This window comes from Hipposideros armiger, unplaced genomic scaffold, assembly GCF_001890085.2.
Source record: "Hipposideros armiger isolate ML-2016 unplaced genomic scaffold, ASM189008v1 scaffold_743, whole genome shotgun sequence".
NCBI classification, from domain to species: Eukaryota; Metazoa; Chordata; class Mammalia; order Chiroptera; family Hipposideridae; genus Hipposideros; species Hipposideros armiger.
In genome coordinates, this window is record NW_017732093.1 from 115,750 (window position 1) to 140,705 (window position 24,956).

At 37.8% G+C, this 24,956-nt stretch overlaps 1 protein-coding gene across 7 annotated transcripts in view; it reads left to right on the top strand.

Annotated features, from left to right (window-relative positions):
* MAST2 (microtubule associated serine/threonine kinase 2) overlaps positions 1 to 24,956 on the top strand; it is a 217,343-nt gene that overhangs the window by 91,272 nt on the left and 101,115 nt on the right. For all 7 annotated transcript variants that reach the window (XM_019628006.1, XM_019628000.1, XM_019627999.1 and 4 more), the window contains one exon: positions 2,153 to 2,184. In XM_019628006.1, coding sequence (XP_019483551.1) covers positions 2,153 to 2,184 — 32 coding nt within the window. The remainder of the gene's footprint in view (positions 1 to 2,152; positions 2,185 to 24,956) is intronic.

The window sequence follows — 24,956 nt, forward strand, 5'->3', positions numbered from 1 at the left end:
GATTTACAAAGCAATCAAGAAGCAGGGGGATAGAACTTTAGTATTTAGGCTAGGAGCAATCTTTAGTCTAGGATTTACAAACTGGTTAGAAAAGTAATCAAAGCCAAGGGCTAAGAAACTAAGAAATTAGGGAGGAGACTTAACATTTCTATAGAAAAGAAAACTTAAAATTCTTGGGGTGGGGGGGCTCTCTTGGGCGGTAACAGATGGAGTCAGTTTGGGGCATGTTGGGTTTGAGATGTTGAGTAGGCTATTGGTTATATTGGGTTGTTGGAAAAGTCATGATGAATTTTTTTTATGTTTTTCGTTGCAAAAATGCGTCATGACTTTTCCGACAACCCAATAACGTGTCAGGAGTTTGAGAGACAGGTCTGGGAAGGAGAACTCTTACGAAGTTTTGGAGGGGAGAGTAAATTGGTTCAGTTGTTCTGGGGAGCAATTTGTGGTACTTATAACTCAGTTCCACATCGAAGTGTGTGTACACTTATAAGAAGCTTTTTATTATACATGTGCATGAGGCAATAAGTACAGCATGTTTATAAGGATCATTGTTTTGATCGAGAAGAAAAACATGGAAAGATTGGCCGGCCGAGTGGCGCATTGGTTAAGAACTGGTTTGGGACGCCAGAGGGCCCCGGTTCAGATCCCACATATGAGGGCCAGCGACACTGCCCTCCACAGCTAAGATGCTGAACAACAGCTCAACCTGGAGCTGGGCTGCCATGAGTAGCCGGCGACTGCGTAGGATGCAGCCCCTGCTGCAGTGGGTTGCCATGGGCTACCGTGTGTAGCCAGCAGCCAGCGTGAGCAGCCAGCAGCCTCCGTGAGCGGCCGTCCAGAAGCCGACGACTGATCTGCCTCACCAAGGAAGAGCGCAATGATGGTGCCAACTTGGGCCAGTGAAGCAACGTCCTCCACAACTAGACTGAAGAACCAAAGGACAGCAACTTGTCTATTCCCCTTATCCCAATTCCCCAGTGCTGTTCCCATCCCCTAATTCCCCAATAAAAATCTTTTTAAAAAAACATGGAAAGAATTAAGTTTCCATTTACTGGAGAATGTATAAATAGTGTATTTATAGACTGGACTACTATACTGTAGATTAATAAACTACAGTGAAATACAGTTGACCCTCAGACATCACAGGTTTGAATTGCATGTTTCTACATATACATGGGTTTTTTTCAATACATATTCAGTTGGCTCTCTTTCCCCAGGTTTCAAATCCATGGATTTAACCAACTGCGGATTTAACCAACTGTGGATGGAAAACAGTATTTTCCATCCACATTTAGGAATCGTGAATGTGGAGGATTGACTGTATGCATTGTTTTGTGCTATTTTATATGAGGGACTTGAGCATCTGTGGATTTTGGTATCTCTAGGGATTCCTGGAACAAATCCCCCGTGGATACTGAGGGACAACTTGTCCCAACTGTCAGAAAAGTAAAGTTTTGGGGAGTGAAAAGTTATACACAGATTTTTGACTATTTGGGTTGGTACCCCAACCCTTCCCCACATTATTCAAGGTCAACTGTACATCCACATGGGTGAATCTCCCAATTATAATGTTGATTGATGTCAACAGATGAATACATACAATTTGAAACCATGTATATATCATTTTAAAATAATACTTATTGAATATATATGTAATAAAATATAATACACATATGGAAAAGTCCCTATAATACACATAGGGACTAGGGGGAGGTGGAACTTGATAGATTTGGAAAGCAAGTCACAGAGGCTCCAGCTGTTATTTGTAAGGGTTCTTTCTCATGCGAGTGGTGCAGTTTTATTCCTTTTATATCCCTGACGCTAATGATATGAATACAATTCATCAGCAGTTAATGGCTAGCCCAAGGAGTGCCTGGAATCTACACTGGCGAAATGGTTCCATCTAGTGGGGAAAGTGCTGCAAGTGTTCTGAGACATTCCTTTGGGAAGGAAGAACAGAGGTGATATGTAACGTGATGTTCTTTATTTCACTGAAACTAAGAAACAAAGGAAAAGGTTATCATTTAGAAATATTTAGTCTTTGCCATTATTAAGATAATACTATAAATCTCATAGGACATTTACTGGAGACCTGTAGGACTCAGATGGGTCTTTTTTTCTGTCTAATATATGTTTGTGTTTTGTTTTTCAGAAGGAGTTGAGCCTTCCAAGAAGAGGCAGCTTGTAAGTCGATGATTATGATTATGATCATGATTTCCTGCTTAGGAATCCAGTCTCCCTTGGGGACTGTCCCCAGTAATTTATAGAGGAATTTTTTTCCTGTGCATTCCTATTTTTTCCAGGGAAGCCAGTGGGCCAGTCAACTTCTCTTGCTAAATTGCTTTCCCCTTTCCCCGTCTCAATTTTTGCCTAGCATTTGGGGAAAGCTTCCACTTAAATACCCATCATAGTCTTATACTTGTGTTTTTTGGATTTATTGTGTTTTAGTCAACTCAAGCTTTTTGAGAATGTTAAAACTGAATGTTTTGGTATCTGCATCTGTCCCACAACACGGTACTAAGGGAGATGCCAACTTTTCTGACAAGTTGGGGCAAGGGCAGCAGCTAAGTTTGGGGGCAGGGTTGGAATAGGGCTTTCTTTCACATTTGTTCTAGTCTGGCTTTAGGGCTAGGGGAGATTGATGAATAATCTTTGTCCTTGGATTTTAATTTCTTGTATTTTCTTGGCCTGCTTTTTCTCTAAGAATTCTGTTGGGGAAGTACCACAAATTTGGATAATCAGAATCATCTAGAATGCTTGTTAAAATGCAGGTTTTGAACTTATTTAAATTAGAATTTCTACATTAGGGCCCAAGAACTTGTATTTTATGTACCTGTACCCAACACCGACCATCATTTTGCTAAGAAGCCAAATTTGGGAAACACTAAGGAAATAGGGCTATGATAAAAACAATGACTTTGAACATTTTTTTTCATAGAAACATATGAGATGTAATTTGAGGAGGACACAACAGTATTCATATTTATTAAGTATACTTTATGTATATATCATATGCATTTTTTTAAATGTATGAAACACATGATAATTCTTTCTATTACTGTCACTTTAGGATTTTGTTTTGTAAAAATGTTCTAGTGATTAAGAATTTTGTAAAGCCCTTTGTCTGGTTTCTAAAAGCTATTGTGATTTTTTTTTTCTAGGATACTGATCTCAGTAAGTTTTAATTTTAATCTCATTTTATTTTTGATAAACTACACCCCCAATTGGTAGATGTCCTTCTTTGCATCCTTTTAAGGACAGGAAAAAGGCAGTGCCTCAAGCTTGCTTTCTCCATTAAAAACTAGAAAACACCTTACATCTGGGTAAAGAAATTCTCCAGCTGTTTTTAGTAATAGTCTATTTAAAAATCTTAACACTATCTCATGCTGTTTTTTTTTTTGTTTTGTTTTTTAAAGCTATTGTGATTTGATATAAAGAGACTGGAGTTATGAGTCAGAAAACTCCTGGTGTTGTCTTGGCTATGTCACTTAATTAGCTTTGTAAGCATAGACTAATAATCACTTCATCTCCCTAAACCTCAGTTGCCTTGTCTATAAATGAGGGGCATGATACCTGTTTTTCTTTTTCTTATAGCTAATAGAAGGATCACTTAAGATATGTGATAGTACTTCTTATAGTTTTATTCTAAGGTGTGTTAGTTTTAGAATTTTTGTAAAAATATTGGGTTAAGTTTGGATGAATTTTAGTATTTGAGAACCTCATTTCTTTCTTTAAATTTGCTTTTAGCAGTGGATCTCAATTCTAGGTTTGCAAGTGTCCTGAGTCTTCTAAAAACTGGGCAAGGGCACTGCCAGGACTCTAATGGAGTGATACACTGAGTAGATACACATATCTGAAAGGGAGTGGCTTTTCAGCATCATGTTCAGCAAATATTTGTACTTAGTCACTTCCTGCTAGTTCTGGCTTTCGTTCTTTTCTTTTCTTTTCTTTTCTTTTCTTTTCTTTTCTTTTTTCTCCCTTCCCCTCTCCCCCCCCTCCCCCGCCCTGCCCTGCCCTGCCCTGCCCTCATTTGGAAGTTCTCTGAGATTTGCCTTTGCTTAAAATTAGGTGAAATGAATTCAGGCCTGAGGGTAGGTAGCTTCTTCCAGGAATGTGTGCCTCCAATGAACGGAGTTTGCTGAGAAGGAAGAGTATCTTGTGAAAATGATTTTTATTTGAAACTGGACGGATTATTGGATCATATTAGTTTTAAACTAGAGGAATCCCTTGGTCGTTTTGGTGGTATCTAAAGTTAGGCCTACTCTAACTGCCTTAAAATATTTAATAAGGTTCATAAATAAATACATACATACATACATACATACATACATACTTTTTAAATAAAGTAACTCACATTTAAACAATTGATTATTCAGTAAATACACATTAATACCTACTATGTTGGGCACTATTTAAGTTCGGAGGTTATAAGATTCAATTATACACATTCCTCTATTTTGAGGACTTATAGTTAGGTAAGCCAGAAGTGCCTTAGTACAAACAATACTTCTAAAATCTTTAATATTGGAGGAGTAGAAAAAGTTTTATTCTAGAAAGAAGCCAGGAAACATGGGTACTAATCTAGGCTTTGCCACTAAATAAGTCATGTGTGGTTTCAACAGGAACTGCCAGTTCTGGATCTGAATTGTGTCATTGTAAAATGAGGGGATTGGCTTACCTGATCTTTATGCTTAGTCATCTCTCCAAATAATCGAAGTTCCATGATACATACTTCTCTGCATAGAACTGGGCAAGTCTTTGTAGGGTAGGGAGTGTGCAGTAGGAGGCAAAGTATGGCTTAGCAGTTGCAGTAAAGAAGCCAGGAAGGTAAGACCCGCAAAGCAGAAGATGTTTGAATATATTTAATTAATACTTGAAAGTTTGTAGTAAGTAGGAGAAGCTGATCCTAATAGTAATAAAACAAGTGACTTACCATTTGCCCCATTGCATTAGAATGGACAGAACTCAGTAATGGATTTCTAGATGTATGCAATATCTTGGCATTATACAAAATGCACACTCTTTTACCCAATAAATAATTCCTCAAATGTCTCCAAATTGGTAAGTGGAAGTATAGCATAGAAATGAAGAGCTTGGGTTTGAGAGTTTGGCAGACCTGGGTTTGAGTCTTGGCACTACCATTTACTAATTATTATTAATTTGTTTGGTAAAAACAAGTTACTATATTTCTGTTTGTCTTTTTGCTTCCACTCATTTGTTCATTTTCTCAAATTAATCCATCTATTCATGCATCCATCATACTATATTTATTCAGTTCTTATTATGTTTAGACACTATCCTAGATGTTGGAGATAACATTAGTGTTGAAGCGAAGTTGCTGCTTTCATGGAGCTTCCATTCTATTCAAGGGAGACAGGCAAACAAAAACATAATATGATATGTCATATGATGTTAAATAATATGAAGAAAAATAAAACCAGATAAGAGATATGAGGGTATGTGTTTTTGTGGGGCAGGGGTTGAAAATTTAAATTGGGTTGTCTAGGAATTTTCTCTTTAAGGTGACATTTGAGCAGAGAAAAGTAGGAGCCTGGAAAGAGTGATGTTGAGATGTGTATATCTCTATGGTAAGAGCATTCCAGGTAGAGAATGTAACATGTGCCAAGGTCCTGAGGTAGGACCATGTTGGGCATGTTGGAGGACAGCAAGGAGGCCAGGTTGGCTCTTGGTACATGATCAGTCATGTTGGGCAGGTGGTGGGGTGTAGAAGAACATGAGGCAGGGGCTGGATATTGTAGTATCTTGTGGGCCATAGAATAGACTTTACATTGATTGGGATAGAAGGTCAGTGGGTAGTTTTAAGCAGAGAAATTATGTAATCTGTCACAGGGTTGTTGTGTTTTTTTTTTAGGGGGAGGGCAATTTGTTTTATTGAGATAAATTCATATACCATATAACCACCATTGAAGAGCATACAGTTCAATGGTTTGTAGTGTATTCACAGGGTTTTACAACTATTACCTTAAATCAGAATATTTTCATTACCCGAAAAGAAATCCCCTACTCACTAGTAGTCATTCTTCATTCCATACTCCCTCTGGCCTCTGGTAACAACTAATCTACTTTCTGTCTTAATTAATTTGCCTATTTTCCACATTATATGTAAATGTAATTATATAATATGTGGCCTCTCTGTGTCTGGCTTCTTTCACTTAGTGTAATTTTTTCAAGATTCATCCATGTTTCAGCATGAGTCAATACTTCATACCTTTTCAAGGCTAAATAATGTTCTCTTATATATATGTACATTTATTTTGTTTATCCATTATCTGTTGATGGACATTTGAGTTGCTTTCACCTTTTGGCTATTGTGAATAATGAAACTATGAACATTGTTGTGCAAGTATCATATTTCCCCATGTATAAGATGCACCCTTTTTTGAAAAATTTGGGGTCTAAAAACTGGGTGCATCTTATACAGTGGTTGTAGGGGTGTTTTTTTTTACTTGCATTTCCCGCTTTTTCACGCTTGTTGTCTTTGCGCTCATTGTTTCGCACTTGTTACCGGTATATTACGGCAGGTTATGTTTTGCCATGTTCTGCCCAGAAATGGCTCAGAAAAGATTTTCGTACAGTGTTGAATTCAAGTTAATAGTGATCCAGTTTGCAAAAGTGAATGGAAATCATGCTGCTGAACGTTAAGTTTGGTCCTCCTCCAACTGAGAAAACAATCCGAGACTGGCTATGGGAAGAGGAAATCCTACTGAAAACGCGACGGCAGAAGAAGGTCATGAGAGGCAAGTCAGCAAAATGGCCAGATTTAGAGAGGGAATTGAAGATATGGATTGAAGAGCAAAGGGCAATTGGAATTCCTGTGTCCACAAAGATGGTTCAGCATGAGGCAAGAAGAATTGCTGATGAAAAAAATGTTACTGATTTCAAAGGAGGACACAATTGGTGCTTCAGGTTCATGAAACAGAATGGATTAAGCATGCATACACGCACCAGACTTGCTCAAAAGATACCTGAAAGCTATGAGCAGAAGGTCCTTGAATTTCATCGTTGTGTCATTCAATGTCGAAGACATCAGTTTGAGTTGGGACAGATTGCAAATGTGGATGAAGTCCCCCTTCAATTTGATGTCTCAAGTAACAGAACTGTTGATAAGAAGGAGGTGAAAACTGTAACTGTGAAGACAAGTGGACATGAAAAGAGCCATTATACAGTTGTTCTAGCTTGTTGTGCCGACGGAACTAAGCTGCCTCCTATGCTGATTTTCAAACGCAAAACAATGTCAAAAGAAGACATTCCTCGAGGAGTGATTGTCCACTTTCATGACAAGAGTTGGATGGATCAGGATGGGATGAAGATCTGGTTTGAGAAAGTTTGGAGCAGGAGACCAGGTGGGCTCTTACGCAAACCTGACCTATTGGTTCTTGATCAGTTCAGGGCACACATAACAAAAAACACAAAGAAGATTGCTGCAAAGCAAAAAAACCAAAACTTGCCATCATACCTGGAGGCTTGACATCCCAGCTCCAACCACTTGATGTCAGCATTAACAAACCCTTCAAAGCTGCCATGAGAGACGAATGGAACCAATAGATGAAGTCTTCTGGGGACAATTTGACACCAGCAGGAAGAGTGAAGAAACCAACTAACTATAGGAGAAGTTTGTACCTGGGTGAAAAGATTCTGGGATCATATCAAGATTGAGATCGTTTTCAAGTCATTTCAGAAGTGTGGCATTTCAAATGCCATAGATGGAACTGAGGACGAGGCAATATATGAAGACAGTGATTTGTCATCAGACACAGATGAGGACAAGCTAATGGTTGGGAGTTTTGACAGTGATGAGGAGTTGTATGAATTTTATGATGAATAAAACTTGAGTTCATGGGCCGGCTGAGTGGCGCGTTGGTTAAGAGCTGGCTTGGGATGCCAGCTCTGAGCAGCAGGGCCCCAGTTCGGATCCCACATGAGGGCCAGTGACACTTCCCTCTACAGCTAAGATGGTGAACAACCGCTCGACCTGGAGCTGGGCTGCCGTGAGGCGACGGCGTAGGCTGCAGCCCCTGCTGCAGTGGGCTGCCATAGCTACTGTGAGTGGCTGGCAGCCAGTGTGAGTGGCCCGCAGCTGGCATGAGCTGCCAAGAGCCACCGTGAGCGGCCGTCCAGAGGCCGGCGACCAATCTGCCTCACCCGGAAAGAGTGCAATGATAATACCAACAGGGGCCAGTGAAGTGACATCCTCCACAACTAGACTGAAGAACAAAAAAGGACAGCAACTTGTCTGTTCCCTTTCCCTGATTTCCCCATGCTGTTCCCTTCCCCCAATTCCCCAATAAAATCGTTTAAAAAAACACAACAACTTGAGCTCAATAACTTTATGTAATACTTTTTTTTCCAAATTTCGGGCCACCAAATTAAAGGTGCGTCTTATACATGGGGAAATATGGTATTTGTTTGAGTCTCTGTTTTCAATTGTTCGGGGTAGACACCTAGAAGTGGAATTTTTTGGATTGTATGGGATTTCTATGTTTAACTTTCTGAGGAACCACCAGATTATTTTACATAGCAGCTGCACCATTTTATGTTCCCACCAGCAATACACCAGGGTTCCAATTTATCCACATCCTAGCCAACACTTTCTTATTTTCTATTTTTTAAATAATAACGCCCCCCCCCCTTTGGGGGCTGATATCTGAGTTTATTTTAAATGTCCTAGAAGGTCTCTCTTTTAGCGAGAGGGTCCCAAGAAATAGCTGTTATTATAAACCACTTAAGCCAAACAGTGTTTACAGCAATCATAAATAAACATACACTTCAGATGCAAAAAGCCATGCCAACATTTCCAAGTATCAGTGCTAGAATTTAAAATTTTGACTTTTGGAAAAAGATAAGTATCTCAAATTCAGGGTATGCCCACTCAGACTCTTCAATCACATTTCTTAAGTTATTATCTCTAATAGCTATTTTAATAGGTGTGAAATGGTAGCTCATTTTGGTTTTAATTTGTGATTTCCTAATTATTAGTGATGTTGAGCATCTTTTCATGTGCTTATTGGTCTTTTGTAAACCGTCTTTAGAGAAATCAAGTTCTTTGCCCATTTCTGAATTGGGTTGTTTATTTTTGTTTAGTTGTTGTTCTTTACACATTCTAAATATTAAACTCTTATCAGATATATGATTTGCATATATTTTCTCCTATTTTGGGGGTTGATTTTTAACTCTCTTGATAGTGTCCTTGATCAACAAAAGTTTTTAATTTTGATGAAGTCTAATTTATCTTTTTGTTGTTGTTGCCTGTGCTTTTGGTGTCATATCCTAGAAGTCATTGCCAAATCCAGTGTCATAAATACTTCCTTCCTATGTTTTCTTCTAAGAGTTTCATAGTTTTAGCTCTTATGCTTTGGTCTTTAATCCACTTTAATTTTTGTTTATGGTATAAGGTAAGTGTCTGACTTCATTTTTTTGCATATGAGTATCTAGTTTTCTCTGTTTGTTGAAAAGACTGTCCATACTCCACTGAATGATCTTAGCATCATCTTGTCAAAAATATTTGACTGTATATGTGAATATTTATTTTTGGGTTCTCTATTCTGTTCCATTGGTCTATATGCTTGTCCTTATGCTAATACCACAGTTTTGGTTACTGTAGCATTGTAGTAAGTTTTGAAATCAGGAAGTGTGAAATCAAAGTACCAACTTGTGTTCCTCTTCAAAATTGTTATGGCTATTCAGGGTTTCTTATGATTCCATATGAATGTTAGGATGAATTTCTCTATTTCTGCAAAAACATTGTTGGGATTTTGGTAGAGATTGTATTGAATGAGCCGATCAGTTTGGGTACTATTGTCATCTTAATGATGTTAAATCTTCCAATCCATGAACATGGTATATTTCTCCATTTATTTAAATCTACTTTTAATTTCTTTTAGAAATGTTTTATAGTTTTCAGTGTGCAGATCTTTTACCTCCTTAGTTGTATTTATTTGTAAATATTTTAATCTTTGCAATGCTATTATAAGTGGATTGTTTCTTAAAATTTTTTTTTGATTGTTTATTTTCAGATTTTTTGTGTGTGTTTGTTTTGTACCCCACAACTTTGATGAATTTGTTTCTCCTTGTGGTTTTTATATGCATTTCCCTAATAACTAATGATATTGAGAGTCTTTTTGTATACTTATTGGCTACTTGCATATCTTCGGAGAGATATCTAATCAAGTCTTTTGTCCATTTTTTATTTGGGTTATTTGTCTTTTTCTTGTTGAATTGTAAGGGTACTCTATATATTCTGTATACTAAACCCTTATCATATCACATGGTTTGCAAATATTTTTTCCCATTCTGTGGGTTGTTTCATTTTCTTGATGGTGATTTTTGATGCACAAAAGTTTGTAATTTTTTTTTTAAGATTTTTTTTTTAATTGGGGAATTGGGGGGATGGGAACAGTGCTGGGGAATTGGGGGAAGGGGAACAGACAATTGCTGTCGATTTTTGTTCTTCAGTCTAGTTGTGGAGGACATTGCTTCACTGGCCCAAGCTGGCACCATCATTGCACTCTTCCCAGGTGAGGCACATCAGTCGCCGGCTTCTGGACGGCCGCTCACAGCGGCTGCTGGCCACTTACACTGGCTGCTGGCTACATATGGTAGCCCATGGCAACCCACTGCCACAGGGGCTGCAGCCTACGCTGTGCCAGCAACTCACGGCAGCCCAACTCCAGGTTGAGCTGTTGTTCAGCATCTTAGCTGTGGAGGGCAGTGTCACTGGCCCTCATATGTGGGATCCGAACCGGGTCCCTCTGGCGTCCCAAGCCAGTTCTTAACCATCGCGCCACTCGGCCGGCCCAAAAGTTTGTAATTTTGATGAAGTCGTTTATCTGCTTTTTCTTTGGTTGTGCTTTTGATATCATATCTAAGAAACCATTGCTTAATTCAAGGTCTGATTTGTTCCCAGGCCTTAATTTATAAAGGTAACTTAGTGATGACTCAGAGACCAATGCTATTAAAATAACTTATTATTTACAGTTTCCCCAAAAGAACTTATTATTTATAGTTTCCCCAAGAGAACAGGTCATGCCATACCATGCTAGGCCACATAAGGAAAGTACACAAAGGTTTGGTTAGGAGGCAGAGAGGAACAAGGGGAAAGCCTAAGCCAAAGCCTTTATTGGGGTTTCTGCAGCAAAGGCAAAGCAGGGCGGGGTAAACAGCTTAAGATTGGTTACTTTCAATAATATTGGCAGGCTCTGGGCTACAGGGTGGTCATTAGTTGGCTGGTACTTGGCTCTGAAAGTTTAATAAAGGATATGGTTGGAAGTATAGACTCAGGATTGGTGGAGGGTTTGTAATAGGATTTTTGCACACCTGCAAAAACTGGATCGTAGGGGAAATGTTTGGCTGCTGGCTTGACCCTGGGATTAATGGATGCCAAATAGAGAAACACAGGATACAAGAAAACACAGAACAAGTGATTACTATGAGATTTACCATTGTTTCCTTTAAAGGGTTTTAGCTCTTACTTTAGGTCTTTGATTCATTATTAGTTCATTTTTATATATGGTGTAAGGATCTGATTTCATTCTTTTGAATGTGAATAGCTGCTGTCCCAGCACCAAGTGTTGAAACAATTGTTCTTTCCCTATTGAATAGTAAGTAGCCTTAGGTTTTAACAAGATCACTGGCTGCTCAGACTGTAGGGAGAGCAAGAGTGATAGCAGGGAAGTGAGGAAACTTACAAAATTCAGTCAAGGTGATGGTAGTTTAGATATGGTGGTAGCAGGTGAGGTGGTGAGAGGTGGTCGGATTCTGGATATATTTTGAAAGGAAAGCTGAAATGTTGATATTTGATTTGGGCATATGAGAAAAAGAGGAATTGAGAGTGACTGCAGGGTTTTAGAGTGGAATAGCTAGATGGTTGCCATTTAATGAGCAAATAGGGAAATATTGTGAGTAGATTAGGGTTTGTTGTTATTTTTGTTCTTGGGAGAGGCAGGAGTGAGGTTGTTGGAGGAATCAGGACTTTGGTGCTTGTTTAACATCCAAGAAAGAGTGTTAGTAAGGCAAGTGTATATATGAACCTGGGATCAAGGGTGAGATCTGATCTGGAGGTATGCATTTAGGGATTAACAGTATGCAGATGATATTTAAAGTTAGGAGACTGGACGAGATAAACTACTGAAGTACAATTCGAGTGTGGTCAGTTTACTGGTGATGGTCAATGAACTGTTTAAGAGTTTGCATTAGTTAAGTACAGAAATCTAGAGTAAGCAATTTGACATTGTTGTGACCTTCAAGCATTTAATGATTTTCTGTTAATTCATATTTATTATATTTTACAATGGCTTATGATGGATTGAAAATTTTACCTGGTCCTTCATCATGCCTAGTTTGAGAAGCACTGATCTGGTGGGTGAGTTTAGATAGAAAAGAAAGAGATCTAGGGACCAAGCCCTGAGGGTACTTTAGTATTTACTATTTAGGAGATAAAGAGAAGCCATCAGTAAAGACTGACCAGGAGCAACTAGTGAAGTTGGGAGAAAACCAGAAGAGAATGGTGCTTCCCAAATCCCAAGAAGAAAGTGTGCCGAATACCTCTGACAGATTATGAAAGGGGAACAACTAAGAATTGACCTTAGGGTTTAGTAATGGGGAAGTCCCTATGGGTGACTTTGGCGAACCATATTGATGAGAGGTGGGTCTAAAGCAGTGGTTCTCAACCTGTGGGTCGCAGCCCCTTTGGGTGTCGAATGACCCTTTCACAGGGGTTGCCTAAGACCATCGGAAAACAAAAAGATATTTACATAACGATTCATAACAGTAGCAAAATTACAGTTATAGAGTAGCAACGAAAATAATTTTATGGTTGGGGGTCACCACAACATGAGGAACTGTATTAAGGAGTCGCGGCATTAGGAAGGTTGAGAACCGCTGGTCTAAAGCTTATTTCGAATGGATTCAAGAGAATGGGAGGCAGTATTACCTATGTAATAATTTGCATTAAAAATGTTTAACCTCAAATGAATATATGAAGAAATAATCAGAAAAGTCCAAATTGAGGTGCTAATCTAGAGAACTCCTGGCCTGAACTCTGCAAAAAATGTTGAAGTTGTGAAAGATCAAGAAAAAAAGACTAAGGATGTGTTCTAAATTATTGGAGACAAAACAGACTTGGTGAATAAATGTAATACTTGATTCTTGGTTGGATCCTGAATTTTAAAAAATAGTTGAAGGACATTATTAGGACATGAGAAATTTGAATGTGAACTTTTATTAGGTAATGTTACTGTGTCAGTGTTAAACTTCCTTAGTGTGACAATTGTATTTTGGTTCTCCCTTGTTCTTAGGCCAAGGATGATGATTGTGAAAGTATTTGAGGGATGAGGTGTTAGAATGCTTATAACTGACTTTCAAGTGGTTCAGCTAGTTAACAAAAAGTGTGTGTATGTGTGTGTGTAAAGAGGGAGGGAGAGAGAGAGGGAGAGAAGGGGGGAGCAAATGTAGCAAAATATTAACAGTTGTTAAATCTAAGTGGTGGGTATATAGCATTTCATTTAATCTTGTTATTTTTCTGATATTTTGGGGCTAGTTAATTAGTATATACCAGTCTTTCAAAGAGTTTTGCTGAAAAGAGGATCATAGAAATCAGGCAACAGCTGGAGAAGGTTATGGAGCTGAGTCGTCCCGTTCCCCCTCCCCCCCCCTTTAAAATATAAATGGGAGATATTACATCATGTTTGTATGTCAAGTGAAATTATTCAATAGAGAAGGAAAAGCTGATGCAGGAGAGGAGGGAACAATTGTTGGAATGTTCTTGAATAGGCAAGAATGGAGGACATCTAGGTACATGTGGAGGTAAGGACCTTAGGAGCACTGACAGTTTGTCCACAGTAGCCTCAGTTAACTCAATTTATCTGTAAAAGGTTATGCATGTAAAGTGTATGGCACAGAGCCTGCAATTAAACACTTAGCTATTTGTTATTGTAGAATTTAGCTCAATGCCTGTTACTAATAAACTTTCAAACAATGGTAGTTGTTAATTATTGTTTTTATTATGAGCAGGCCATAGTTATCTGGTCGACATTTTAAATTCTTAAGAAAAACAAATTAGTAAGATCCTAAATGAAGTTAAATGAACAAACAGTGTGCTTAGAAAAGCCACAGGATGTTCATGGTTGGCTTTGGTTACATTAGGAAAGAGAGCAACTAAATTCCAACATGGGGAATGAGAACATCAGATCTGCAATGATAAGGGCTTTGTTGGGGCAAGTTGGTTATGAAAGCTCTTTTGGGCTGGCTCATACCATTTATTTTAGATGTAGCTTCCTGAAATTAAATCATTTTCATTTTTAGAAAGCTATTTCATATTTAAACCCATCTGGATATTTTTTAATATATTAAAAAATCTAGTCTAGAATAGACTAGAACAGACCTAGAGGAGTTGATACAACCTTGTTGAAAGTGGAAATATATCTGTGGAAAAAGAATTGAAAGAAAATGAAGTTCTAAATCTACCGGTGGTGCCAAAAGAATGTATACAAATGACTTGTATTCATCTTTTGTTATTGATATATATTGAGTATTACAATTTTAATAGTTTTTTCCTTTCTTAAAATGTGTATACATTTTTTTGGCACTCTCTGTATTGGTATTTGTTTATCCAAGGTATAGGAATGTTGTATTTTGCTTTTTCTCAGTTGAAGTAGCTCTGACTGGCTTTCTTTTTGCCCAGCTCTGGGGAGGGGGCCTCCTCTTGGAAATTCCTTTCAAATAGGGTTGGGTTTTTTTGGTTGTGAATTTCAGTACCAATACGTAGGCCTTACACTTAGGAGCTCCAAGTAAGTGGTGTTTATATCTCTAGTTACTCAGAAAGTTAAGCTTTTCTAATACCCATTACAATTTACGGTGATTGTCTTCATATTTCTTAAAATGTCTTTGCTTTATTTCTTTGAAGCTATGAGCATTCGGTGGAGATAAAGAATGGACTATAGGAGTGAAGGTAGCTCTTCACTCCTATAGCACCTGTTATGGGGGGTGTACATGCAGGCACATGCATGCCTGTTGCTATTAGCTGCCTTTACTCTTAGAGTCCTTGAGGGTAGTTATCCTTTTTAATTGTAGACTTACTAATTTGGGCAGTGGATTTGGACACCAGATCTTAGATGAAAGTAAATGCCAGGTGTCTGCAGTGATAGGCAGTGGGCAGGGAGGAGTTCCGGGGGCTCAAGGATATGATGTGTCAAATTTTGTCCCTGTGAAACTGACATGCGAAACAGTGTCATGTACTTTCCCACTCTGATGCAATTTGATGGTATTTGCCTGGATAAATGCTTCTGGGGAATGTGCTAAAAAGAGATACCACCTGCTCTCCACACAGTAGATGCTTTGTGTATAAGTGGTGCCTGATACAGAGCTTTAGTTTCTCTGTGGACTTTGAAAACCAGAAAATTTAAGGACTGTGTAGACCAGAATGATAGCTTTGTGTTACATTTAATACTCTTTTTTTTAATTATTATTGGGCTTATATGGGAAATTATCTCACATAGGTTCTCCAGTGAGAAGGCAGGAATTGGCAGGAGTTGGCAGGGATGGAGCAGTTATCATCACTAATTTCTCAGCAGGAACCATTTTGTTGTTAAAAATATATGTGGTTTGTCTGTGAGCCACAGGACCTGAAAATTGAAAATCCTTTTGTTACTGTTATGTTGAGAACAGCTATTGTTATGCCAATCACCCTCACAGTTATATGTCTAGACCTCACAACTACCAATTCACTATACTCAACTTGGATATCTCAGAGACATCTCAACTTCAGCTTTTATAAAACTGGTCATTGTGTTTCTCAAAAACCTACTCCTCTCTTATTCTCTAGCTTATTAATGGTCCACTTCCTCAAGATAGAAAACAATTACTCATTACCTTCCTATTCCTTACACCCACAACTCCTTTCTATTATACCTCTCAAGTCTCTCTTAATTTTTTCTACCTCTGTCTACTACCACTGGTATGTCCACATAGTCCAACCCATTGCGCTCTCTGCCTCTGCTACTGCTATAACTTCCTAATTGGTCTTTCTTTGTCTGACTTTGCTTACCCCCAGTCCACCCATCCATCATGCAATAGCCAGAGAAGGCTTTTTAAAGTGCACATTTGATTATTAGATGTTTATTTAAACTTGTTTAATGAATTGTTTATTACTCTTAGGATCACACCTGAAAGTCTTGACCTGGCCTATAAGTCTTGACATTGCTTCCTGTCTTTATCTACATATTTTGCTTAGTATGTTCCCTGTACCTGGAATGTTCTTTTCCACATCTATACCTGGCTAGCTCCTACTTACCCTTCAAGTCTCAGCTTACATTTCACTTCCTTATGAAAGGCTTCTCTGACCTCACTCATATCATGCTGTCCCTAGACTAAAGGTGGATTTCTCAGAATGTCTTCATTAAACCCTGTACTTTTTCTTTATAGCTCTTACAGCAATTATAAATAAAGAGTTATTTGTCTGTATTTTTCTGTTCGATGGTCTATTAGTTTGCTTGGGTTGCCGTAACGAAATACCACAAGCTGGGTGGTTTAAACAACAGAAATTTATTTTCTCACAGTTCTGGAAGCTAGATATCCAAGATCAAGGTGCCAGCATGGCTGTTTTCCAGAGAAGCTTTTCTTACGGGCTTGCAGTCACCTCACTGTGTGTTCACATGATCTTTCCTCAGGGTGTGTGTGTGTTTGCGTGCGTGCGTGCGTGCGTGCGTATGTGTGTGTGTGTGTGTGTGTGTGTGTGTGTTGTGAGAGAGAGAGAGAGAGAGAGAGAGAGAAGAGGGGAGGGAGGGGGAAGGAGAAGATCATCTTCTTATAAGGCCACCAGCATCAGTCTTATTGGATTAGTGCCCCACTCTTATGACCTCACTTAACATTAATTACCTTCTAAAGACCCTGTCTCCAAATACAGTCACAGTGGGGGTTAAGGTTTCAAGGTATGAATTTGGGGGGGAGACACAATTCAGTCCTTAGCAGATGGTAAGCTCCATGAGTTCAGTACCGTGTTATGTGGTACCATACTCTGTCCCTAAGGCCAAGTATAGAGTTTAACACATAGTAGGCAATCATATAGGCCCGTTCCTAACATGTGGCCTGGGACAAGCATACAAAAGGAGTTACAAATGTTTAAAAGTTCTAAATAAAGCTTACAAACTATAAGATAAAATATGATGTATGTATAAAATAAAATATCTTCCTAATTTGAGAAATATAGTTTCAAAATAATTACAAAAAATGTATAAAGCTATTGATTTTAAAAAATAAACATGTTAAATCTTTTATTTAACTCAGTAGTAATAAATAAGGGTACCAGGCAGATGTTGCAGCCAGTTCAGAGGAGAAGTGAAAGAAGCACAAATTTATATGTAGTAAAGAAATGTTTAAATAAATTTATAAATAGTTACAAAACTGGATTTTTCTGTGGGCAGAAGGGAAGTCAGTTGAACTTCCACTTCACAGAATTTATTTGCATATCTACAGACAAGAACTATTTTGCATCGCTATCCATTATCTGTAACTTACAGAGTTGTGAAATAGCTCAAAGGCAATAAAAGACTAGAATCAAATAATGATTCTCTTAAACAATATATAATTTTCCATCAAAAGATTACATTTTTCTTTGCTTATACCACGTTTCTTTACAGTCACTCCCACCCATTTGGTCTAAAGTAATATCAAATATTATTCTTGATTACAAAACAAAGCTGGTCTCAAGTTTGGCCTGGTTATTTACATAGGGGTAGCAATAATAATTTACCATATAGACCTTCTTAAGTTTGCTGGAAATTTTATAAAGACTCTTAGATTGAACTTTTAAAAGCCTCTATTATTGGTTTTTTGAGGTTAGAAAGCCAATCTTAAGAAACCATCAAATTTCATCTGTGGTACCTATACATTTGGGTGAATTCTTCTCTTCTTGAGGTCCCCAAAATGTCATAGGGTCCTGGGCCTGCTAGGGAGTGATCTTCCTTACCTCCTATAAGTCTGGACCTTATGAGGCCAAGTACCAGGTCAGTTTTCCTGGGAGGATGTGTAAGTATTGACTCCATAAAGTCAACCATAGTTCCTTCAAAGTGGCTTATTATACCTGATTAAGCAAGCATCATTCTCAAATATGACATTTCAGGCAAAGCCTTGGTTGTATAAGCATTTTTCACAATTATATTTTAAGGGAATACAGTGAAGATATTCAGTAAGACTTTCCTAAATCTCACTGGGGAGAGAGTCAGCAAGAATCAGACATGACTCAGGAATGTTTCATTTGACAAAAGCAAAGACTACTAAATTGTTAAGGGTTTAGACAACTTAAGAAGGAAGAGAGCAGGCTTCCTTATATATCCCGGGAAGTAGACATTTAGACAGTATTCCAAACAAATAGGTACAATCATCCCTCATTAGTTCATTCAGTCCTGTGTAATTCTCATTTCACTGGATCTTAGGTTAGTAGTCTGCTTCTTGACTAAAAAGAGTTCTGGAAATTCTGACTCAGTTTATTGGAATGGTCTGGAAGTTGTGCAGCTGTCCAAGCAATGGCATCAGAAGCTTGTACCCAAGAGTCTATTCTTTGAAGTGTCAATAGTTTGAAATACCTGCTACAGTCTTTTTCCATGGGGCTCTGAGACAGTCCTTTGTGGAGAACACAGACTTGGGCTTCTAGCTTATTGCAGAGCTTTCAGACTAGCATCAGTGTATACTAAGTATACTTAGTATACCAAAACTATACTAAGGATATAAAGTAAAAAGATTCAGTGAGTCTGAAGTAAATCCTAGACATCTGTTATTTATTTATTTTTTTAAAGATTTTATTGGGGAAGGGAACAGCATTGGGGAATCGGGGAACGGGAACAGATAAGCTGCTGTCCTTTTGTTCTTCACTCTAGTTGTGGAGGACATTGCTTCACTGACCCATGTTGGTATTATCATTGCGCTCTTCCCAGGTGAGAGATCTATCGCCAACGGCTTTTGGCAGCTCACACCGGCTGCCAGCCACTCACGGTAGCTCAAGGCAGCCCCCTGCAGCTTACGCCATCGCCGGGGACTCACAGCAGCCCAGCTCCAGGTAGAGCTGTTGTTCACCATCTTAGCTGTAGAGGGCAGTGTCACTGGCTCTCATGTGAGATCTGAACTGGGGCCCTGCTGCTCAGAGCTGACCTCCCACGCCAACTCTTAACCAACGCGCCACTTGGCCGCCGACATCTGTTATTTTTATAAAACTTCATTGACCTAGAAAATGTTAGATTCAAATTTTGGAAATAAGATTGTTACCAAATAAGCATTTTAAATAATAGCTGAAATTAAGACTGAAAACACTAATGTGTTATTTTCTAAAATCTGGCAAAACACCATGAGGATTCATAAACAGAAGCATGCTTATATTATGGGTAACATGGGCATTTATAAATCTCTAGGAACTTCCCATAAATTGTACAATTTCTAGAATATTTATATTAATAGCATTTTACTTGTACAGATTTAAACTAGGGAAGGCTGAGCATCTTTTCTGATTTGACAACTTTCCCCATGAAGCTCATCAATAGTAAAATATCAAATAAACCTAATTGTTTCTAGCACCTCTCTATAATTGTGAAAGACCATTTCTTGTGATTTTTCCAGGGATGCTCTTAGATATGTCAAAGATAGTTTTAGGTAGTAATATATACTGAAAGATTTATTTTACTGTTTTTCTATACTTAGGATCTGATTTTGAGAAAGCAGAGCTTTGAAGAGTTGTCAGTGGAAACAGTTACGATAGTAGTGTTGGTACTTGAGAAACAATACCCAGTTACTTAACCAAGGTGACAATAAAACATTAAAAAATAAAAACACGGTAACACGCTTTGAATAACCACAGCTTTTTTAAAAATGAGGAATCTTGTTGTTTGTTTTCTTAAGTAATTAAGGACATAATAAATCAACTTAAAGCAAAGGAAGTTATTTTAGGAAGACACAAAATATATGCTATCTAGGCATATTACACAGGAAAAAAGAATAACCTTTAATACTGTAAGTAAAGGCAGTAAACAGTAAACCAAGGAGACCAACCAATCAAAATTGAACAAACTTGCTGGGATTTTAGAAAATTTGTAGCTTTTCAGACTCATGGCATGGTATTATTAACCATGGCAAACAAAATTCACTTTCCAACTTTTGTTCTTGATTATTCTCTTTCATATTCTGAAATTTTTTTACACTTGAGGACAGTTCTTAGGGGGTCATCAAGGTCAGATTTAATTTTATAGTGATATTAAGATGATATTAACATGCGATGCATTTATTATTGCTATCTTCAAATGAATCAATAAATAAGCATTTAAAAATGTCTCAGACTGCCCTTCTAATCCCAGGCAATCTACTGAACCAAGAAAGTTAATAATAAATGTATTTTGAGGCACTAAATTTTGGGATTATTTGTTAAGTAATGTTTTGGACTGAATGTTTATGTCCTCCCAAAGTACATATGTTGAAGCTCTACCCCTCAGTCTGATGGTGTTTGGAGTGGGATCTTTGGAAGGTAATTAGATTTAGGTGAGGTCACGAGGGTGGGGCACTAATGATGGGATTTGTGTCCTTATTAGAAGAGGAAGAGACCCCTTCCTGCCCCTCTCCCTCCCTCCCTTCTTCCTTCCCTCCTTCCCTTTTCTCTTTCTTTATGGCATGACAGATTATTTTTGCCTGTGATAGAATTTAATATAAGTGAAAATTATACAATCTCTATTCTTGTATTTGGCTTCCTTTATGTTTCAGTGCTCCTGTTTATTTTAATGCTTAGTAACTAATTTCCATGTGTGAATATACCACCGTTTGTTTGATGGATATTGGGGTTGTTTCCAGGTTTTGGATATTATGAATAAAGCTGCTGTGACCATTCATATACAAGTATTTTTATGGACATAGGTTTTCATTTCTCTTGGGTATACGTGTATACCTGGGAGTGTTAAGACCATAAAAATAAGTTGCTTAGTTATTGCACCACCAATGGGAGTAACTTATCAGCCATAAACAAACCTAAAACAAAACCTGATTATATAGAGGAAAATTCAAATTAGAAAAGTTAGAGAGTAAATGAACTTCACATTCATCACTGGGATCCAACTTCAGATCGCCACGTCAGATTTACCCCTGGAAGCCAAGAAAAAACAGGCCTGGGCAGCCCACATATGAGGTGCACTTCTCTCATGTGACTCTGAGGTGAATCCATCCGGCATTTTGGTGAAGGACTTATAATACTGTTGAACAGGTAATTTTCCCAAAAAGATAAAACATAGATTAAAAAAATTTTAATTTTTTATTTCGGCAATGCCAGATTAATAAACTTTCTTGTCATTTTGTTTTTTAGATTAAAAAAAAAGTCAAGTTCTGTTTAGAGGGTATTTGTTTTGCTGTAGCAGTAGAAATTAGAATTGGCAAAAAAAGAAAAAAAACTTAAAGCAATACATAGATTTAGAAATGAACTATGAGTTTCACACATCAAACTTTGTAGTGGATCTCACGATGAATTATTGTTGTCTCAGAAGATATTACAATATTTTAATGTTACCTTATAAATTGCTATCTTATATTGCAATTTCATCACCTCTTAAAGCAGTGCCTAGGGCCATAATTTCTTCAGATCTTTTTTAATCTTTTCAGTACTGTGATAGTTTAAAGAAAACCAGACATAGAGGCTATGCTCAGATTAAACCTCTATCTATAATGGTTCTAAAGTATTTTTAGATTATTTGTTGGTGATTTTTTTTCATAGTCATGTATAGTGAACATATTCTCAGGTGACCCCCACGGTCTCCTCCTGGTGTCCGTACTTTTGTGTAATCCTGCTCCCCTTGAGTACGAGCAGTACCTGTGACTTGTTTCTAACCAATGGAACATAGTAAAGGTGATGGGATATCACTCCTGTGACTATATTGTGGCATATGAGACTTTGTCTAGTTAGTAGACTTGCCCATAGAGACTGTACTGGCTCAATGAAGTAGGCAGTCATCTTGGAAAAGCCTATGTGGCAAGGAAATGCGGTAGCCTCTAGGAGCTGAGGGTAGCTTTCAGTCGATATCCAGCAAGCAGCTAGGGCCCTCTGTCCTCCAGCCACAAAGAAATGAATTCAGCCAACTACCTGATTGACCTTAGAAGTGGATTCGTCCCTAGTCAAGCTTCCATGTGAGAATGCAACCCAGGCAACACTGATTGCAGCTTTGTGAGACTAAACAGAGCTGGCTAAGCTAACTGTGTTTGAATTTTTGACCCACAGAAACTGTGAAATAATAAATGGTTTGTTGTTTTAAGAGACTATGTTTGTGGTAATGTGTTATGCAATAAAAAATGAATACATCACGCAAAAATACTTCTTCCATTTTTTTGCTTTAATTTCCTTATATTTTATTGCAATGTCACTTTCATTGTACCTGCTATGTGGAAATTCTTTTGACTAAAATATTTTTTATCTTTTAAAAAGCGAAAGAGTCAAACAACCAAAGAGATTTGTTTGTTTTTTTGTTCCCCATTCAAATAATAAATGATAAGTATATGTTAAAGTTTGTAAACAGCCTCCATATAATTCTCCAAAATGGATGTACCATTTTGTACTCCTACTAGCAATATAAGGGTTCTAGTTGGCCCACATCCATAGTAACACTTGCTATGGTCAGACTTAACAAATTTTAGCTATTCTAGTGGGTGTATAGTGGTGTTGCAGGGAGTGGGCGATGCCTTTGCCCTGGGAGATCTGGAGAAAGAGCCTAGACCAGTGGGTTCTTGGCAGCACACAGGAAAGAATTCAAGCAAAATCGGAAATAAAAGTAAAGCAAGGATAAGTATATTCGAGCGAAGGAGAAGTTAGAAGCAGCCTACTCCATAGACAGAGCAGCCCCTACTCCTGTGGAGGTTTGAGCCTATTATTTGTGTCCCTTTAATTAGGCGCTGTACATTCAAATTTGTAGGAATATTTAAGAATTTTCTGGGAAGGGTGGAAATTACCTAGAAGTGCTTTGACGGCCATGTAATGAGTGTATAATGAATCTTAGGATCACTGCCAGTTGAAATCGTTGCCATGTTGGTCCAGGTGGTTGCAGCTGATCTTGGCTGGCTCCTAGACCACCAACCATCCATCCCTCCTTGGAGTCGGGTAATAAGTTTCAAAAGGGTGGAAATTTCTTGTTTCTCAGCTATCCTTGTCTCCATAGCCTGCCTTTCATCTACCTCAGTGGTATCTCATTGTAGTTTTAATTTGCCTTTCCCAGATGGAAAATGATATTGAGCATGTTTTCATGTCCCTATTGGCCATTTGTATATCTTTTGTGAAATGTGTGCTCAAATCTTTTTTTTAAAGTATGAGTTTTTTATTATTATTATTGAGTTAATAAGAGTTGTTGATATTTTCTGGATACAGATCTTTTGTCAAATGTATTGTGACTATTTCCTTCAGCCTAAGGCTCGCCTTTTCCTTTGAAAGATACCTTAGAATGGTAAATATCTTAAGATCTTAATTTTGATGTTCATTTTGTTAGTTTTCATGTTCTGTCCAAGAAATATTTACTTATCCCAAGATTATGAAGATTTTCTCCAATGTTTTCTTCTAGAAGTTTTGTAATGTTAGCTTTTATGTTTGGGTCTTAATCCCTTTTGAGTTAATTTTTTTGAGGTTGAAAAATTGTGATAAGATTATATATATACATATATATTAAAACTTGCCATTGAATTGTACATATTTTCAAGTATACAATTCAGTGGCATTAAATTCATTTACAGTGTTGTGCACCCATCACTGCTATCTATTTATAAAACTTTTTCATCACCCCAACTACAAACTCTGTACCCTTAACCAGTAACTCCCCATTCTCTACTACTCCCAGCCCCTGGTAACTCTATCCTACTTTCTATCTCTGTGCATTTGCCTATTCTAGGTACTTCATATGAGTGGAATCACACAATATTTGTCCTTTTATGTCATTTAGCATAATTCATGTTGTCTATATCTTAAGTCAGTTTTGATAAGTCATTTTTTGAGCTTTTTGTCCATCTTATATAAGTTTTTGGTAAAGTTGTTCATGCTGTTCTCATTATTTCACTGTCTGTTGATATCCCATTCACTGTCTGGTGTGATATCCCATTTTTATTCTGAAAAATGGTAATTTTTGTTTTCTCTCCTTTGCTTCTTAATTGCCCTCGTAAGATTTTTATTAATTTTATTAATATTTTTTAAAAAACAACTTTTGACTTTGTCACTTTTTTCTGTCACTGATTTCTGCTTTTTTATTTTTCCTTGTATTTTGAATTTAATTTGCTTTTTTAAGCTTTTTTTTTTAAAGATTTTTTATTGGGAAATTGGGGGATGGGAACAGTGCTGGGGAATTGGGGGAAGGGGAACAGACAATTTGTTGTTGTTTTGTTCTTCAGTCTAGTTATGGAGGATGTTGCTTCACTGGCCCAAGTTGGCACCATCATTGCGCTCTTCCTGGACGAGGCAGATCAGTTGCCGTCTTCTGGACGGCTGCTCATAGCGGCTTGAGGGCCGCTATGCTGGCTGCTGGCTACACACGGTAGCCCATGGCAACCTACTGCCACAGGGGCTGCAACCTACGCCATGGCTGGCAACTCATGACAACCCAGCTCCAGGTTGAGCTGTTGTTCAGCATCTTAGCTGTAGAGGGCAGTGTCACTGGCCCTCATATGTGGGATCCAAACCGGAGCCCTCTGGTGTCCCAAGCCAGTTCTTAACCATTGCGCCACTCGGCCGGCCCTGCTTTTTAAAGTTTTTAATGTAGAGGATTAAATTAGTGAAGTTTGATAGACTATGTAGTTTGATATGTTGTGTTTTCATTATAATTTAATCCAAAATATTTTCAATTTCCTTTGTCATTTCATCTTTGACTAATGGATTATTTAGAGTGTGTTGTTTAATTTACAAATATTGGGGGGATTTGTAGGTTTTTTGTTGTAATTGATTTTGAATTTAATTT